Source organism: Fusarium odoratissimum (genome assembly GCF_000260195.1).
Source record: "Fusarium odoratissimum NRRL 54006 unplaced genomic scaffold supercont1.13, whole genome shotgun sequence".
NCBI lineage: Eukaryota > Fungi > Ascomycota > Sordariomycetes > Hypocreales > Nectriaceae > Fusarium > Fusarium odoratissimum.
The window spans coordinates 84,187-100,630 of NW_022158699.1; the positions used below are offsets into that span (position 1 = coordinate 84,187).

At 47.6% G+C, this 16,444-nt stretch overlaps 9 protein-coding genes across 9 annotated transcripts; 4 read left to right on the forward strand and 5 right to left on the reverse strand.

The window, feature by feature from the left end:
• Window positions 1–995: 995 nt before the first annotated feature.
• Window positions 996–1,680, reverse strand: FOIG_08391 (uncharacterized protein; the record flags this gene model as incomplete). Its single annotated transcript, XM_031208424.1, has 2 exons — window positions 996–1,139; window positions 1,216–1,680. 2 exons carry the CDS (start codon window positions 1,678–1,680, stop codon window positions 996–998), a joined length of 609 nt encoding a protein of 202 aa, XP_031061430.1.
• Window positions 1,681–2,327: 647 nt separating this feature from the next.
• FOIG_08392 (uncharacterized protein) lies at window positions 2,328–3,942 on the forward strand (the record flags this gene model as incomplete). Its single annotated transcript, XM_031208425.1, has 3 exons — window positions 2,328–2,633; window positions 2,690–3,061; window positions 3,118–3,942. 3 exons carry the CDS (start codon window positions 2,328–2,330, stop codon window positions 3,940–3,942), a joined length of 1,503 nt encoding a protein of 500 aa, XP_031061431.1.
• A 398-nt stretch (window positions 3,943–4,340) lies between these two features.
• FOIG_08393 (uncharacterized protein) lies at window positions 4,341–6,685 on the reverse strand (the record flags this gene model as incomplete). Its single annotated transcript, XM_031208426.1, has 3 exons — window positions 4,341–5,299; window positions 5,356–5,949; window positions 6,002–6,685. 3 exons carry the CDS (start codon window positions 6,683–6,685, stop codon window positions 4,367–4,369), a joined length of 2,211 nt encoding a protein of 736 aa, XP_031061432.1. The 3' UTR covers window positions 4,341–4,366.
• A 159-nt stretch (window positions 6,686–6,844) lies between these two features.
• On the reverse strand, window positions 6,845–7,314 carry FOIG_08394 (uncharacterized protein; the record flags this gene model as incomplete). Its single annotated transcript, XM_031208427.1, has 2 exons — window positions 6,845–7,043; window positions 7,100–7,314. 2 exons carry the CDS (start codon window positions 7,312–7,314, stop codon window positions 6,845–6,847), a joined length of 414 nt encoding a protein of 137 aa, XP_031061433.1.
• Window positions 7,315–8,052: 738 nt separating this feature from the next.
• Window positions 8,053–9,253, reverse strand: FOIG_08395 (uncharacterized protein; the record flags this gene model as incomplete). The annotated part of the gene is made up of 6 exons (XM_031208428.1): window positions 8,053–8,264; window positions 8,319–8,471; window positions 8,528–8,692; window positions 8,747–8,897; window positions 8,944–9,149; window positions 9,211–9,253. The coding sequence occupies 6 exons, from the start codon at window positions 9,251–9,253 to the stop codon at window positions 8,053–8,055; spliced, it is 930 nt and encodes a 309-aa protein (XP_031061434.1).
• A 373-nt stretch (window positions 9,254–9,626) lies between these two features.
• Window positions 9,627–10,290, forward strand: FOIG_08396 (uncharacterized protein; the record flags this gene model as incomplete). Its single annotated transcript, XM_031208429.1, has 2 exons — window positions 9,627–9,911; window positions 9,970–10,290. 2 exons carry the CDS (start codon window positions 9,627–9,629, stop codon window positions 10,288–10,290), a joined length of 606 nt encoding a protein of 201 aa, XP_031061435.1.
• A 147-nt stretch (window positions 10,291–10,437) lies between these two features.
• On the reverse strand, window positions 10,438–11,638 carry FOIG_08397 (uncharacterized protein; the record flags this gene model as incomplete). The annotated part of the gene is made up of 2 exons (XM_031208430.1): window positions 10,438–11,491; window positions 11,538–11,638. 2 exons carry the CDS (start codon window positions 11,636–11,638, stop codon window positions 10,438–10,440), a joined length of 1,155 nt encoding a protein of 384 aa, XP_031061436.1.
• Window positions 11,639–13,871: 2,233 nt separating this feature from the next.
• Window positions 13,872–14,796, forward strand: FOIG_08398 (uncharacterized protein; the record flags this gene model as incomplete). The annotated part of the gene is made up of 3 exons (XM_031208431.1): window positions 13,872–14,039; window positions 14,100–14,448; window positions 14,507–14,796. The coding sequence occupies 3 exons, from the start codon at window positions 13,872–13,874 to the stop codon at window positions 14,794–14,796; spliced, it is 807 nt and encodes a 268-aa protein (XP_031061437.1).
• A 446-nt stretch (window positions 14,797–15,242) lies between these two features.
• FOIG_08399 (5-carboxymethyl-2-hydroxymuconate isomerase) lies at window positions 15,243–16,270 on the forward strand (the record flags this gene model as incomplete). The annotated part of the gene is made up of 4 exons (XM_031208432.1): window positions 15,243–15,498; window positions 15,557–15,693; window positions 15,744–15,944; window positions 15,995–16,270. 4 exons carry the CDS (start codon window positions 15,243–15,245, stop codon window positions 16,268–16,270), a joined length of 870 nt encoding a protein of 289 aa, XP_031061438.1.
• Between the last annotated feature and the right edge of the window lie 174 nt (window positions 16,271–16,444).

Below are 16,444 nucleotides of genomic sequence, written 5' to 3' on the forward strand. Positions count from 1 at the left end.
CTAGGCTCACAGCCAAACGAGCCATATCAGAGTGTATATGCAGAGTAATGTACTAGGCGCTCTGGGAGGCCCCATAAGGCACAATACGTAGTCACTTATTACAGTATTGCTTCGGCCACTGGGAGATGTGAGGCCTTTCCCAAACAACGATAACTTCTTTGGTGACGTTGGAGACTGAGTGGTTCCAAATAAATAACTCACACAGAACTAACCTTTGTTCATTTATCAGTGGTGTTCCTTTTCATTCATTATACCAACTTCAGTCATCAGGATGCTCCCACCACGTCAGGTGCAGAAGTCTAGGAAGGGTCATGAGATGACGGCGCGTATCAGCAAACAGCACCTCGAGTATGTCAGTCCGCGTGAATTGCAACGTGTCCTGGGGATGTACCTTGAATTTTTCATTTGCGTCTGGGCTTGAGAAGCGAACTGCAGCTTCCCAGCAAGTTTTCTATAAATTACTAAATAACTCATGGTGTGTGTGCAGCATATTAAGCTAATCATAAATAAAATGTTTTCCTCCTGGCGCGGTCATAATGAAGCGTTTGAATCATAATGCCCCTACTATAGCTTTTAGGCAAGGACAGACTTTAGGGTTAGCATGTTATCTGAGATATTATACCGTAGCCCAAAAGCTCGGCCCAAACGTTGCGGGGTGTTAGTTTCGGTCCGATCAGAATAGGAGAAGGGCTATCGTGCCACCGAAGTGGCTAAATTTTGATTGTCGTAAACCTTGATATTCGGACCTCATAGGTCTGTTTCTGTATCCTATTCTGCACGCGTTTCGTTCGAGCAGGGGTAAAACCACTCCTGATACGTGCTCATTCTACGGGCAGGTTATCACACTCATTGCAAAGCCATATCTAAAATCTCAATTACATTTCGTAAATAAAGAATACCAATACACTTATCTCAGCTAATGTATATTCTTACATTGCTGAGATTTAGTTGCAATAATTCCACGGGACAGTAGCAGTTATGCCAAATATTATCAATTAACCAAACCTATGCTCCTCTGTCACGTATTGACCATTGACTTTGAATGGGGCGCATGGAAGAAGAACTGCAATTACTCGAGCACGATGCTTCTTGGAGGCGTTAATCCACCTGTGCATAGTTGCCCGCTGAACGATGTGATCCTACAAGACGCGACTGTTAGCGGTGTTTTACAAGGAAGACCGTCGAACTATAAGAAAAGAATCATAGAAAGCTTACCCCAGCTTTCAATAGGACCTTTTGGCCACTATCAAGCTCATGATATACCTCTCCCATCACACAAGTCGAGATATCCAAAGACACTGTTCGATGCATATGACCCACCGCACCGGGGTCGATGTCAAGATTCATCACATTTGCCCCTCCCAGCTCAATCTGTCCTGTTTGAGTGTTCAATCCTGATGAGGGAACGAGAAATTCCGTACTCCGGGTATAGCTAGTAACAGAGTCGTGTGAGAGGTGTGCCTTCAGGTCTTGATTATCCGCCAATTCTGTAGGTAGCTTCAGAGTAGCATAAGAGCGTGATGCTATTCCAAAGCCAGGCACTTCCGCAGTACATAACTCAGGTGCATCTGTGTAAATGCTTTCTCCAGTGCTCAGGTCATGGCCTGTTATGTATCGTTTGACAGGATAAGCAATTCCTGTGATTCCCTCATTAGAGCTTTCTTGGTTGGAGGGACTCATGGTATAGGAGGGCTAAGCAGGTAATAAACAGAAATGCATATAATATTATGCCTACCAATATCAGGCAGTAGTCGTTTGCAATCGGAGGATGTAGTAACAACTTACTTGACCTGAGTTCGTATAGTTGCAAGTAGGATGATAAATACCGGAGGGAAAGATTTAAGGTAATCGGAATTTCTGGATTTTCATTACGTGGGACATGGGGGCTGAGGAGGCGAGCAATACCGTGATAGATATATTCCGGTCTAAGTTCCGTTAAAGTCAATTGCACAACTCATAGCAAGGTCATTTCATGCATGGCAGAGTTAACCATTAGCATCATCTCTTAACACCAAGTGGTTTGCAAGCGCAGTTGGACCTGCTATGTCTACCAACTTATTTTTATCAGCTATATGAATTTTAACCTCTAGATATGTCTCTAGCTATTTTTTCCTGCTATACAGCAATTGACATTATATGCGAGCAGCGTCGTCGTCTTCCGAAGCCCCACCGCCAGCCGTAAACGGGACCGGATAGTGTTCCGGGATAATTCCGAAATACCGTCGACGGATGTCTTGTCCATCATCTTGAAATATCATTGAAGCCTTGCAATGGGCTGTTAATCGTAGTCGTTAACGGTAATCGTAGTTCCAAACTCACGTCCGACAATGATCTTAGAACGCATAGTACCTCAATCTTTCAGCGCAGCTGTGCTATGGCTTATCGGAGTTATCTTGACCCGTCTTATATACAATAAATACGGACATGGTCTGAATCATGTACCTGGCCCTTGGCTTGCTGGCTTTACAGATCTATGGAGGCTTCTCGTCGTTCGTGGTCGTCGAGCACAAGAAGTACATATCGAGCTACACAAGAAGTACGGACCTGCTGTCAGATTGGGCCCTCGAGCAGTATCTATTGCAGATACAGACGCCTTGAAGGTCATTTACAGTCCGAGTGCAGGATGGTCGAAGGTGACTTGGAGATCCGTCAACCGAAGAATCGCTAGCTGATTGATCACTATTTCTAGTCGAAGTTCTACCCGGTGCAGCAAGCTCTGGCTAAAGGAAAGAGACTCGAAACCATGTTCAACACAGACAACGACAGATATCACGCCAGACTTCGAAGATCAGTGTCTAATGCCTATGCAATGAGCACCCTTGTCACATTCGAACCCTTTGTCGATTCAACATCAGCCGAGTTCATCAGGCAGCTCAAGCTTCGTTTTTCCAACCAGACCGGCAATGCAGGCATTTGTGACTTTGGCGCGTGGCTCCAGTTCTACGCTTTTGATGTGATTGGAGAATTGACATTTTCCAAGCGACTGGGGTTTGTCGAGAAAGGTATCGATATTGACAACATTATCCGGGATCTAGAGAGTTTCTTAAATTACGTGTCATGGGTAACGACTTTCCCAAACTTCTCACGCTTCAGCCACTGACAACAAAACCTGTACAGATTGGCCAGATCCCGTTCCTAGATAACCTGTTCATAAAGAACCCCATCAAGATTTGGCTAGTCAAATATGGGTTCCTTAACTCGAGTGCGCCAGTTGCCGAATTTGCGAGAAAGCACCTTGTCGAACGCCAGCATGAGGAAGCATCGGATATGCCAAAAGCTCCGAGGAGGGACTTCCTGAATCGTTTCAAAGAGGCGCACAACAAAGACCCCGACTTTATCACTGAGCAACTTGTCCTGGCCCTGACAGTAGCCAATATGTTTGCGGGATCTGACACAACCGGGATTACACTGCGAGCTGTCTTCTACTACCTGCTGAAGGACCCTCCAAAGATGGAAAGTCTTCTCAAAGAACTCGCAGCCGAGAGCAAGGCCGGCCGGTTCTCGAGAGATGACGGGCTTGTGCAATGGGAGGAAGTAAGGGATCTACCCTACCTGAGCGCTGTCATCAACGAGGCCCTTCGCTGTCACCCTGCAGTTGGGCTGACTCTCGAGAGAATAGTGCCTTCTGGTGGAGTTACACTTGGTGGACACTTTATTCCTGGTGGAAGTATCGCTGGTTGTTCCCCATGGGTTATCCATCAAGACGCCGAGGTTTATGGTGCCGATGCCGCAGAGTTTCGTCCTGAACGCTGGATCGATGCAACACCGGAACAGCGAAAGAAGATGAATAGTTGTCTCTTATCTTTTGGCGCTGGGGCTAGGACATGTGTCGGCAAGAACATATCCTTATTGGAGCTCTACAAACTTGTCCCAACTATTCTACGGATCTTTGAGGTAGGATTTCCGAGTGTCTGCTGTTGTATCTTAGGCTATGAAAGCTAATCTTCTTTTTCCTTTTCAGCTTGAGCTGGTTAATCCAGACACTCCATGGAAGCTCCACAATGCGTGGTTTGTACGGCAAATGGGGTTTAATGTGAGACTGAAAGAAAGAAAGACAATTCTTTGAATCTGTAATTTCAGGGCCTGAAACCTCCAGATAAACTGGGTGATTGAAGAGGGAATACAGGGAAGGCCTGGTATTACCAGATGTATGTTAAGAACTAGGTAAACCATAAGCATGCTTATTGATTGATGAAACTTGTCGTAACTGCTTAAGCTTATGAATATCCCATAGATACTAGATATGGGATTGATATTTGTTGACGGTAGCGTTATAAAGCAAAGGAAGAACCGCATTGCTTATCATGGTGTTATCCGCACGGCTCTTGCTTGCAGTGCGTCACTATCAGCTGTAAATAGAATTATACTAACTTCCATACAGGTTCATCATAGTAGGAAACATATCCATATCAAGATCAAACACGCCATTGATACCCAGAGTGCCTAGTCGTGCCTCGGTACCCCCTCGCTCAGTATTCAAGGGCATTCCCATACCTCGGGTAAAATCAAGGCTATCATTCTCCACAAATGTTGCCAGCTCGGCATCGTTGGGACCAAAGCGCTCCCCAAGAGTCTCAAAATTGAAGTCTGACATGATCCAACTATTTCGACGATCAAGGCTAGAATCAGCCATCCAGGATGTGGGCAGCTTATTAAAACCTGCCGATGAGCTCTCAGGCATTGTGCCCAGAGAGTCGGTATTGAATGAATAACAGTCTACTTCTTGGTCCCTTTGCACTCTCTGATCAGTGTCGGTTCTCATGTCTTTGAGCTGATTCCTGTACATGCTGGACGTCCCAGTTCTGCATTGTACAAGGTCTTGATCTTCAGTTTGAGGGGGCGTCAGGTGCTGCGTCAGGCGATCTGATGTCGACTTTCGCCTCATTTTCAATGTGCTCTGGTGGTCCAGCCCTCCTTGTGAGTCTGAGGCGAGAACACGTCCAACCAGCCGACTAAGCCTAGAAACGCAACGCATCATCTTTCCAGAGACCCAAATCCTCTGGCAGTACTCATTCAGACACTGAGTGGCTGCAAGTATCAGAGCCCCATACCTTTTCTTGGAACCTGGTTCCCTCGACACCAAACCGACCATGACAAGTGCACAGCTAGTGACGTAGTGACTAAGTGCGAAGCTATACTTGAGTCCATCGTCTTGTATGTTTTGATGAGTTGTAAGAATCCGGGCAGCGAGACTAGCACACTCGATTGAAGACTCAAGATCATCCTCTTCTGTATGGTAAATAGTGCTGGAACTCGGCAATAGTGGTCTTCTTATTAAAAGACGCAGATATGTGCAGCACTAGGTATTGTCAGTCCCCAGAACTACTGACAGGTTCACTATCGATCTGGACTCACATTGTTGAAGAGAAATGTTTGTTTTACTTGCCACCGAGTTCTCGTGTTAAACTGAGCCTCATAGGGAGCATCGAGGTCATATTTCAAGCATATCGGAATTGTGTTGAGTAGTTTTCCGATAGCGGTATCAACATATTGGATCATGGCTGGCATGGAAGCAGTAGATGACTTGACACCGTATAAAACTTCCCACGTCTTGCCAGCTATACGGCAATAACGCACCATGGCAATAACATAAGGGATACATGAAGGGGATGAGTCCCTCGCAGCCTCAACAACTATCTCGTGCTGAAGGTCTGCTATTTTCTCTTTTCGGGACGCAAATCGTGTCATCCACTCATCGCTCAGATCCAATGGTAACGCCGTATCAACGTTGCTGTCTTGAATGAGATATGGTTTCCCGGACTCCAGAGCCAGTCGTCGATCCAGCAGATATAAGGACCACCAAGCACGTGAGTACAGCTGGTTGTAATAAGCCGGCATGCCCTCGATGGTGCTCTGGCGATGCAAGCCTATTGTTTGTGCAACCGACACACTCAAGGCGTGTACTCTGGCTGCTTTCTGATTCGCGTCTAGTCGGAACATGTAAATTATCTATGCAGGGTCAGGAATCATGTAGCGCGTAAGGGCTGGTGTCTTGACTCACTCTCACTATTAACACTTGCAACATAAGCAGTGACTTTATAGCCGTATTACTGGTCTCGAGCAGATCACCAAGCAGACTCATGCCCACACTATACAGACTCCAGCCAGAAGATTCAACACCGCTGCGGTCGCTCATTCTCGCTGACATGCTACATCGTCCAAGAGCTAGGCAAAAGCACACCAAAGCAACGGAAACCCGGAGTTGCTCACTTTGTGCTGACTCTACGGAGGAGCTGATCGCTGGGTGCTGCCACATTTCGTTGAAGATGTCCCAAACTGCCGGGGGGTGAACGACCGGATACATCGGGTGCACCTCGTCCATGAATACTTGTAGGTGATACCTGCATTGTTTCTCGTCGGTCATGACGCCATGCCGTGTCAATATCCGCTCGAACCATCCGCCTTTTCTGCCTGTCGTATCATTTGGTGATGTTGCTGTTGCTGGTGGGAGGAGAGACGATGCTGGGGAAGTGTTGTCTATTCGCATGGCCGACGATGCGGAGCTTTGATAATCTATGGGTTCGTTCTCGTCTTCAAGTGTCGGAGTTATAGTCATCTCTCCTGCAAACGTTTGTCCCTCTGTCTCTAGGGCGCTTTGTAGTTTGGCTGCCGAAGGCTTGAGTTGGTCTTCGACTGATGCATAGTCATGCGTTGGTCTGGACAGATCGGGAGTGGGCGGTCTCATCAGACGTAGATGGCGTTCTACAGCTTCTAGGCGAACTAAGACTTCGCGGTTGATGCTGCCATGGTTAATAAGCTCATGTCACCAAGGCAAGCGCAAAACAGATTTACCTATCGTTTGAGGGGTAATAAACCTGGTCTTGACCTCCAGCGGGACCTGACCTCAAGTCTTGACGGGCCTGCTGTGCGCCCCTTGGAGCAGAGGGCTGGCAAGGTAGTTGTTTCGCGAGGCATTGTCGGCATGGATCTCCTCCTTCGCACTGGTAAGATAGGGCTCGTCAGAATCGCCGTCCATATCGACATTGAAGGAGGGCGGTAGGACATGAACACCAACCTTGATTTTGCGCTGCTGGCAGGAAGTACTGTGACGGTCAGTGACACCGTTTTAATGTTTATGCAAGTCGTGGATCTTCCTTACCAAGCTCTAGATATGTATTTCCCTCTCTTCATCTTCTTCGCAGGCCGTTCCGTGGATTCAGCATTGGCCGCTGCCGTGTCTTTGGCGACGTTCCTTTTCTTGGTCCCATCTTGGTCGTCTGTTGGCGTGGTCTCACGGGCATCGTCAGTTGCGGAGGCGGTCTGGTCTACAGCCTCGCTAGCTGGATCCCAATCCTGTATATCAGATGGAGACATTACGCTGACTGAGCTTTGAATGCAGATGGAAGTCTGCCAGATGCCATGAGCTCAGTCAATTAGGGACTCTGTAGTACGAAGCTTGGTGAAGCAAGTGCTGGACAGGTTGATGCACGGGGCATGGGCTACTGCGGGGACTGCCCCCCTTCCCCAGACGCTCCCCCGGTTCGGATTTGATCTAGTCACCGATGCCGAGATGATTGTCAGGGTTCCCCGCGAAACTGAGGCTTGGTCGCTCACGGTAGTGTCTGGGGAGCATTGCTGCTGGCTGATCATGCGGAGCTCTCGGATTGGATGGCTTGCCACTCTTTGGACGGAATTTGGCTGGAATTTCCGTGAAATGGGGCCGCGACTCGAGCTGATTGGCTTGTCACGGATGTGGTCAGTGTCATAGAGTTCGGCTAGTGATTTCATTCAGCAGCTAACTCAAGTTGGCCTTGAAAGTCTAGACTCTGTGACACCCTTGTCGCCCCATAATGCCCTCGCTCCATATTTTAATTGGTTACCATACAACTCAAGGGTGGATGGGCAGCAAAGCGGATCCCTTCGAGACAAGAGGCGATTCAGGGTAGGATGTCCTGTTATGGTTTCTCACAATCTAAGCAATCCGTCTTTAGAATTTCCCAGCAAAGCATGGTCCCCCCAGGCAAGCAAGTTAGATTAAAATAAGAGGTCCGGAGGTTACCTGAATTGTGATGAGATAATCGCTGCGAGGACTATCATCGGATCTACGCTACTCTAGTAACATGCGTCAAGTTTAAGGTGCGGGAGCAACCTCTCCCGAATAAAGTCCTCAGCACTGTGAAGCTTCACACCCAACATTGCCACCTCTGGAGTCGGAATGTCAACCCCAGGGTACATCCCCACATTGTTGTAAAGTTGCAGCATGATATCGCGATCCGGAATACCACAGGTTGGCTTAACCTTGTAAATGACCTTTTTACCAGACACTGTATAAATCAGATCAGTCACATATTGGTGATTCTCAATAATTGGAGACAGACCTTTCTCAAGAATTGCGTTGATATCGCCCATTGTCTCCCGAGCTCCACTTGCGAGAAAGTATTTACCATCAAGAGTATCCTTCTTCTCATCCCACTGATCGAACAGCGCTTTGGCAACTGCCCCAAGGTCTTTCTCGACGTAAAGTGAAGTAACTGCATTGCCGTTGGTTAGCATAGATATCTGGCAAAAATGATAAGAGGGAACTCACGCTCAGCATCGGGTCCGATAATGGGCCGCGTCATGGTAATAACATCATTCTCCTTGTCATATGCAGCATACTTTCGCGAGATCATGTTCTCATAGAAGTTACCAGTACGGATGAAGGCACCCTTGAGGCCTGCATCGCGAATGACTGCATCAACAGACTGTTTTCCTGTAGCAGCCAGGTTAGCTCGATGCCCTTAAAGGATGTATTGACATGAAATACCTTCATACAGCCTTGTGACAAACTTGCCCCCGGATATCTCTCGAGAACTTGGCAAGGTGCTCCAAAGGAAACATTCAACACCAGCTGCCACTGATGCTTCGACGATATGCTGACCTTGTTTCTCCTCGCTCATAGGATCATCAAGAACAGCCTATAGAGTAAGTATAGAACATGGTGCGAGGCTAGGTGAGACTAACCGTATCGTAAAAGTCAGTGACAGCAAAGACACCCCAGACCCCCTTGAATGCCTCTGGCAGGGTGGAAGGGATAGTCAAATCAGCCTTCACCAGCTGCGCTCCCTTTGCAGCCAGGGCTTTGGCCTTGTCCGAGCTGGGATTTCGAGTAAGGCATCGTACCAGATATTGGTCCGGATATTGAACCAATAGGTTGGCGATTGATCCACCTTGACAGTCAGTCAGTCAGTCCTACTCATAGTTATAAGCAAGGGTGCTGCTTATGCTCACCTTGAGTTCCAGTGGCACCGAGGACTAAGACAGTTTTCGACATCTTCAGAGGGTTGAGGTTTAAGAAGGTTTAACGAGAGCGGGAGCTCGAAATAAGACGGATGATGTAGAGCTATGATGGGGACAAGACAGATGGAGGAAGCTGCCTAATTCAAGTCACTGCCTGCAGATAAATACGAAAGAACAATAGACATGACTTGCTTGTATATGATGGGGCCTTGACCTCGCAACGTGGGGGACATGGGGCCTCCCCACTTGTGGGGCCCCGAACTTCCAGGACAGTTTGCCAACCAATTTGTATACAATAGGCAAATGCCCATATTGCTTGCTGTTGAAAGCCTCCCTGATATTGCTTCCTACCTGTCTCTCCTTTACAGATACCACCAATCGTCTCCCACAGCCTTCTGCTTTACAAAATGGCAGACAAATATCTAGCCGAGATCAAAAGCCGTCGAACTTGTTACTCGATTGAGGCCAAGTCCCCAATCAGCGATGCCCGTATCATCGAAATAGCCCAGGAAGTGGTCAAGCACACGCCCAGCTCCTTCAATTGCCAATCTACTCGTCTGGTAGTTCTTCTCAAAGAGGAGCATGTTAAGTTCTGGGATATGGCAACAGAGTGCTTTAAAGCAACTATGAAATCAGCCATCTTCGCTGAATATGAGAAGAAATTACTACAGCGCCGGGCGGGCTACGGAACGGTAAGCCATTGGCCCATGTTGACATATTATAAGCGTGTTCTGATGGAAGTGATGACAGATACTACTGTTTGAAGACTTGGACGTTGTTCGAGAGTATCAAGCCAAGTTCCCTCGATTCGCAACACATCTTTTTCAATTCTCTGAGCACAACAATGCCATGCAGACTCTTAACCTGTGGACTGCCCTGTCTCTCGAGGGGCTCGGGTGTAACTTGCAGCACATCAATCCCATCATAGATCAAAGGCTCATCGGAGAATGGGATATCTCACCACAATGGTCACTGAAAGGTCAATTAGTCTTTGGCAAGCCGACCGGTGGAACTCTGCATGATAAAACGTTCCTCCCAATAGAGGACCGGTTATTTGTTCATGGGGTTTAGTAGAAACACAGTGTTGGCTGAAATCGGATCTTTATAGCATGGCACTGGGAGCAGTGTTGATGCGATGTATGCAAGAACTTCTTGAGTGCGGCATGGTTAATGAGGAAAACCCAACGCGATTACCAAGTTGATATTCGCATTTCTTTCTCAGTCGGATTCATGCGTGAACCCACACATTACCCTCAAGAGTTGAGAATAGCTACATCCATCCCATTTGCCAAAGCCATCCATAAGATGAGCAAACTTCCTGGCAATCTTCTTAGCAGCCGCGCCGCCAAGCCCTTGCACTTCTCCAGCAAACGAAACAGAGCCACCTTTGTTTATAAATCCAATGGCGGGGTTCGAATTGACTGTTTCACGTCCAAGCCTTCCCAGCGGTAAATACCCAGTAGCTCGCCCAAACCCTTCGTCTCCGACTGTAGTCCAATCTACGTCACGGAGCAGCTCAAAAACAGGTCCACCAGAGCCATTACCTGTGTAGCTAGTAACAAGGAAGTATTGACTTATCACAAGCGCTGAGACAAATAGTACCAAATCCGGTCGAGTGAGATACGATTCGCGGACGAGGCACGAATCCAAGATGCTGAATACTTGAGCCGCATGGAGTAGGGCCCTGCGAGCACTACTTGACTGCGACCATCTGAAAACATGAACTAGGGAGTCCTCAGCAGCTTCCAACCCATCACGACCGCACGCAGTTTCCAAAAGGTCAACGTCCGTTGTCAATAGAATGCACAGATAATGCCAGCCTAACGCATTGTTCTGATGTCGTTCACCCAAGAAGCTGGCATGCGCCTTGGGCAGCAATACAACGTCAGCAATGATGGTCTTGTAATCCTCATCCGTTGAAAAGCTCTCAGCAAGGCTGATAGACTGGGAATGTTCGTTCCGTCCATGTTTTTCTGAAAGTCTGGCTTTGGCTGCTATCAGTCTGAGGTAGAGAGAACGGAGGAGGATCTGAGTAGAATTCTGGTTGAGCTTAGACGGTGACAATTCGTGAACACTCCGGACATTCATTCGAGGCATTGCGATACGTGCACCTTGTTGCACCGAGCGCAAGAACGCCGTGGCTGTTGTTGCATTTTCAAAGAGAGCATCGTCACACGGCAAGTATACTTCGACCTTGTCTATTGCAATAACCCCGGACGTGCTCATCAGCCGGGCATAGGCCATGTCCAAGTAGAGAAGGCAGCATATAAGGCTGTACAGAGTTAGAGAAGTTGGTCTAACCTGGCAGGTAGACTTACCGTTTGACAGACTCAACTCGTGCCCATGCCTTCCAGAGGTTGTCCGGGCTTTGTGCTCCTTGTCTCACTTTGAGAATCGGATCGTCATCATATCCAGCCATGAAGAGGCCTTGTCCATCAGCCGTCTATCAAGAACGCTCAGTTAGGCATATTGACTGTAAATGATATCGGCCATGGTACACCTACACGAAGCATCTGAGTACAGACTGTGTATGATTGATGTATATCAATCTCATCCTGTGAATACTCAGCGACTACTCTAGAGATCCGACAAGGGTAACTATGTACGCGAAAGCCCAAGGCTAAGTAGGCTATAATGAGTGCAGTGGCAAGGGTAGTGAGGATGTCGGGTGGTGCACTCTTGAGCAGTGTCTGAGACGTCAAATCGTGGAGACAGGCGGGCAACAACTTCTGCAATAGCATTAGCAATTGCTCTCATAATCTGCTCGGCTGATAACATGCCCTGAGGTATCTAGTGAGAAAACCCTTGGTGTGTGCTCGATCCAAGTAGGACACGCCAACTAAACACATTGCGAGCAACAGCGAGCTCGGCGCGTCTCTAGCATTAAAAGTGCTCTTGTGTATGAACGGCAAGACCGGATGGAAAAATTGGAAGTAGAAGTCCAAGCTTGAGTCGAGTAGATCCACAGAAAGCATGGCAGTCTTATCAGTAGTTGCTGACGAGCCACATGATCCGTCAAGATCGTTGCAGTACCGAATCAGACGATTCCTACATGCTTGATCCAAATTGCGTCCCAATGATTGGTAGTCTTCGAGATTGACACTCTGCTGTGGTGTCGTGAAAATGTTATCAGCATTGTGCTTAATCACCGCATCCCATAAACGACTGTTGATTGGTGTAAGCACCTTGGGTCGCTGTCTCGACCAGATTCGTTGTACTTTCTGCATCTGACTGGCCGATATGGTCATGAGCCCACCACTTCTTGACTTCTGGCTACATGAGGTAGTATCTATGGTTGGTATCAAATATGGGAAGCCAGAACTATCCAAGTCGGGGCCATCTATTGCATCGTTGCTAAACTGCATGTCACCGAAACCTGGCGTCTGTCCCGTCCCGAACGAAAACATGCTGAAGTTGTCGAAACTTCCAAGGATACCTTGTTGGTCGAATTCTATCCCAGTAAAGGTCGAGACTTGGTCGATATCAAACTGCGATAGAAACATGTCGGAGATTGTGCAAGTGGACCGAGCCATTGAACTTCCTTGGCTATTATCAACAATATGCTGAGACTGTGGTGAAAACCTTTGCCGTTTTTTTGGCCTTAGCATATCCTGTACATAAGTTTCGGTAGGTGGCGATGGCATCGCGGAGCTTGGGGCGGACGGCGCATGCTGAGGTGACGTCGTGGAGTTGCGGTCTTGGGCCCCAGGAACGGCTGGGTCTAGAGATTCACTTATTTGTCGCTCTGGAAGTGAGATCGAAACGTTTCCATCATCGCGGCATAATTCGTTATCATGGTCAACCTGAATAATATCTGAGGACGGGCGTTCAGGTCGATATTCGCTTTGGCCATTGTTGTTTGTCGAGAAGTGCGTTTGAGAGTGCCGAAATAGAACGTCACTGCACCTGAATATTAGCCAGTATCCATATATGGTATACATGTAGTTGTATGCGACTTACCTTCTAGCATAGCTCCTACCGCATTTACAGCACTTGAAAGGCTTCTCGCCAGTATCTTTGGTTGTTAGTAATGAACCTTGATGATGTCGTGAAGTAACTTACGACTTCTCTCGTGCCGCTTCAAGTGTTCCTCCTTGGTGAATACACGTTCGCAATACGCGCATTTCCTCGGTCTGCCTTTGGAGCGCGTCATGTAGCTAGTCAAAGAGACGTTATCAACAGTTCCAGTTTTGCATATAATTATGGTGAAGCGCATTGACTGAGATACTGACAGCTACAGAAGCCAGCGGATGCTGGACATTGGAGCTCATGCTAGCTCGACTCGGACTAAAGCTTCCCCGCACTCATAATGTTGCTGGCGGCCCCATGGTCTGGAATTTCCGTCTGCTTTCCGAAAGTCCCGGCTGTCTCCACGCTAATCCCATCATGTTCAAACAGCGTGTGAGGTTGTTCAAACAGTTGTATGCGAGAGTGTTGTAAGGGGCGAAAATGGAAGGACGAATAGGCACTTCTGAGTAAAGGCGCGACACTTCCCCTCTGTGTCTGACGTCTGCCCCACGACCCTTCCAGAATAAATAGGTTATCATATAAATGCTACCACTTGATACTACCGTGGTCTGGATCTCCAAAGTCTTTAGTGATTTATTGGCCATACATCGCTGTTTCACAGCTCTTTGTCAAAGATAATCAGGATGCTTGACTGGAACGACGACTTGTTCATGTCCGACTGGGACGCAAAATACGTCTCTACCAACATTAAGCCCCAGGCACGGAAATATGACAGGGGCCTGTTCCTCGAACTCAATTCAAAGCTGGCTTCGTCTCATCCCGAGTTAAAATCTTCCAGTCATGCAATCATAGTACGTCAAAGAATTGAACTGGTCAATGTCTTGCTTCAAGACTGTTAACACGTTTGACAGGCTGCCGTGTGTTGCGCTGTCAGTCGTGCAGATGTCGTAGGCCGCTTCTTCGATGATATTACATTCGATTCAACAACAGAAGCTTCTGAGAAGCTCTTTCTTTCCACCCGAGAGGCCATCACCATTGTTTTCCCATACATCGGAATGCCAACCTGTATTCCTGCATGCTATGGAATGATTGGCGTTGTGGAGCGCAAAGGTCCCGCTTATGCCTCTACCAGAGTGCTCAGAAAGACAACAATCGATGAAGAAGACGTCAAGAAGGGTACTGAGCTCAAATCTCGCATCTACAGTGGCGTCGGAAATTCAGGCATTTTTAGTCTGATGGATAAATACTTTACTGATCTATGTATGTCATTCCCAGTACATACTCTGCTTATTTTATTTTGCTGACTTTCCTTCTTCAGTTACTTGCTCGACGGTTGTTACATGGGGCTACCTCATCTCAAAGGCGAACGAGGAGGTATTTCAACCAAATGAGTCTCATCTCATTATTGCAGCTTCCATTGCGGCATTGGGGGCTACCCGACAGACGAAGAGTCATATCAAAGCTACGCTAGGGATAGGAAACTCAGTGGAATGTGTAAAGACTGTGTTGAATGTGGTGAAGAAGATTGCGGAGTGGGCTGATCGACCTATTGGAGATTTTGACGTAGACGCGCTTTCTCTGGAGATTCAGAACGCTTTAAGGAATTAGCAGAATGATTAGCATAACTATTGGCTATCCAGAAGTGACTTCAGAAGCCGTGATGAATTGTCATGTTGTACACAGGCAGTGTATAGTCCTAGCCGAAATATCCAGCAAGGTCTTCATAATAGGCCGGACTGCTTCGGGCTATCGTAAGCAACAGCAGCCAAGATGGGTTCAGTAAAATCGGACATACGGTATTTCGGTACATTGACACTGACCTGATAGACTACAATTCCGGCTCGGCCAAAATGCCCGAGGCAAGCCTTAGAACAGATCTGGCCTATATGGTGTGACTGGTGTAACATATTGGAAGCCCCACCTCGAGAAATGCAGTACATTTAAATACGTGTTGCTCCAGTATGTTGATTCTGTGACCTTTAACTCATCTTTCTAGACCAGTGCTCCACCACTACTATCCCTATCCCACAACCCTGACCATCCTGTAGCCCGACATGAGCTGGAGCCGCTTAATCCGATTCCTCGATGATGAAGATCAGGTCTGTCTTGGTGATGCAGTTGCAAACCCTGCCCAAGACTTTGCGAGTCTTTTGGAAGCTGGAAGTCTCACTGCCGAAAAGTTAGCTGGAAACGACATATTTGACGCAAAGCCGACAGGCAAGATAGTCCACGTCAAATCGCTTTTGGGGCCCTTGACCCCTCGAGACGTGCCTATTCTACGCTGTGTTGGTTTGAATTACGCAAAGCATAGTATTTCATCACTGTCATTCTTTGTCAGTACTCTCGCACTATATACTGACCATAGTAGTCAAGGAAACAGGGAGGGCTCCACCTCCGCATCCCACAATATTCATCAAGCCATCCCGCTCAATCACAGGTTGGAACGATGATATCCCTATCCCCAAGATCGCACAGAAAGACCAACTTGACTACGAAGGTGAACTGGTATGTCAAACAACCATGATCCAAAGTTGAATAATACTGACTTGCCTCAGGCTATCGTAATAGGGAAGGAAGGGAAGGATATCTCGACTGAGGATGCATTGAGCTACGTGGCAGGGTATACCGTTGCAAATGATGTCTCAGCCCGTACATGGCAGAGGGACCCCAAGTTCGCAGGGGAGGTCCCACAGTGGTGTTTCTCTAAAGGATTCGATTCCTTTGCTCCTCTGGGTCCGGTGCTTGTGTCCCCGAGCGTGAGTTGTATCAACGGCGAAGTTTCAGAGCTGAGTTAACTGGAACATAGGTCCTTGGCGCAGCTGGGGATCTCATCCTACAGACCAAGGTGAATGGGGAGGTCCGCCAGGAGGCGAACACCAGTGATCTAGTGTTCGACGTGAAGAGGATCATTGCGTTTGTCAGTCAGGGTACAACACTCGAAAAGGGCTCGGTGATCCTGACTGGCACACCGGGTGGAGTGGCTTTGGGAATGAAACCGCCCAAATGGTTAAAGGATGGAGATGTTGTACAAGTTTCTATCAGGGGGATTGGAACTATATGCAACCAAATGGTTTTCCAGTGAGATAGTAGACAAGAAAGAGAAATAGATATGTAAGGTCCGGGGTCTTGATCTGCGGTGTTCACTACCAACTAACACTTGTAATATAAACCTCTGTTAAGTTTACCACTTTTACAGCTCCGTTTAACGCTTGGGCTTGTAGGTCTTAGGCTGTATGTCAATGATGACAGCGCATAT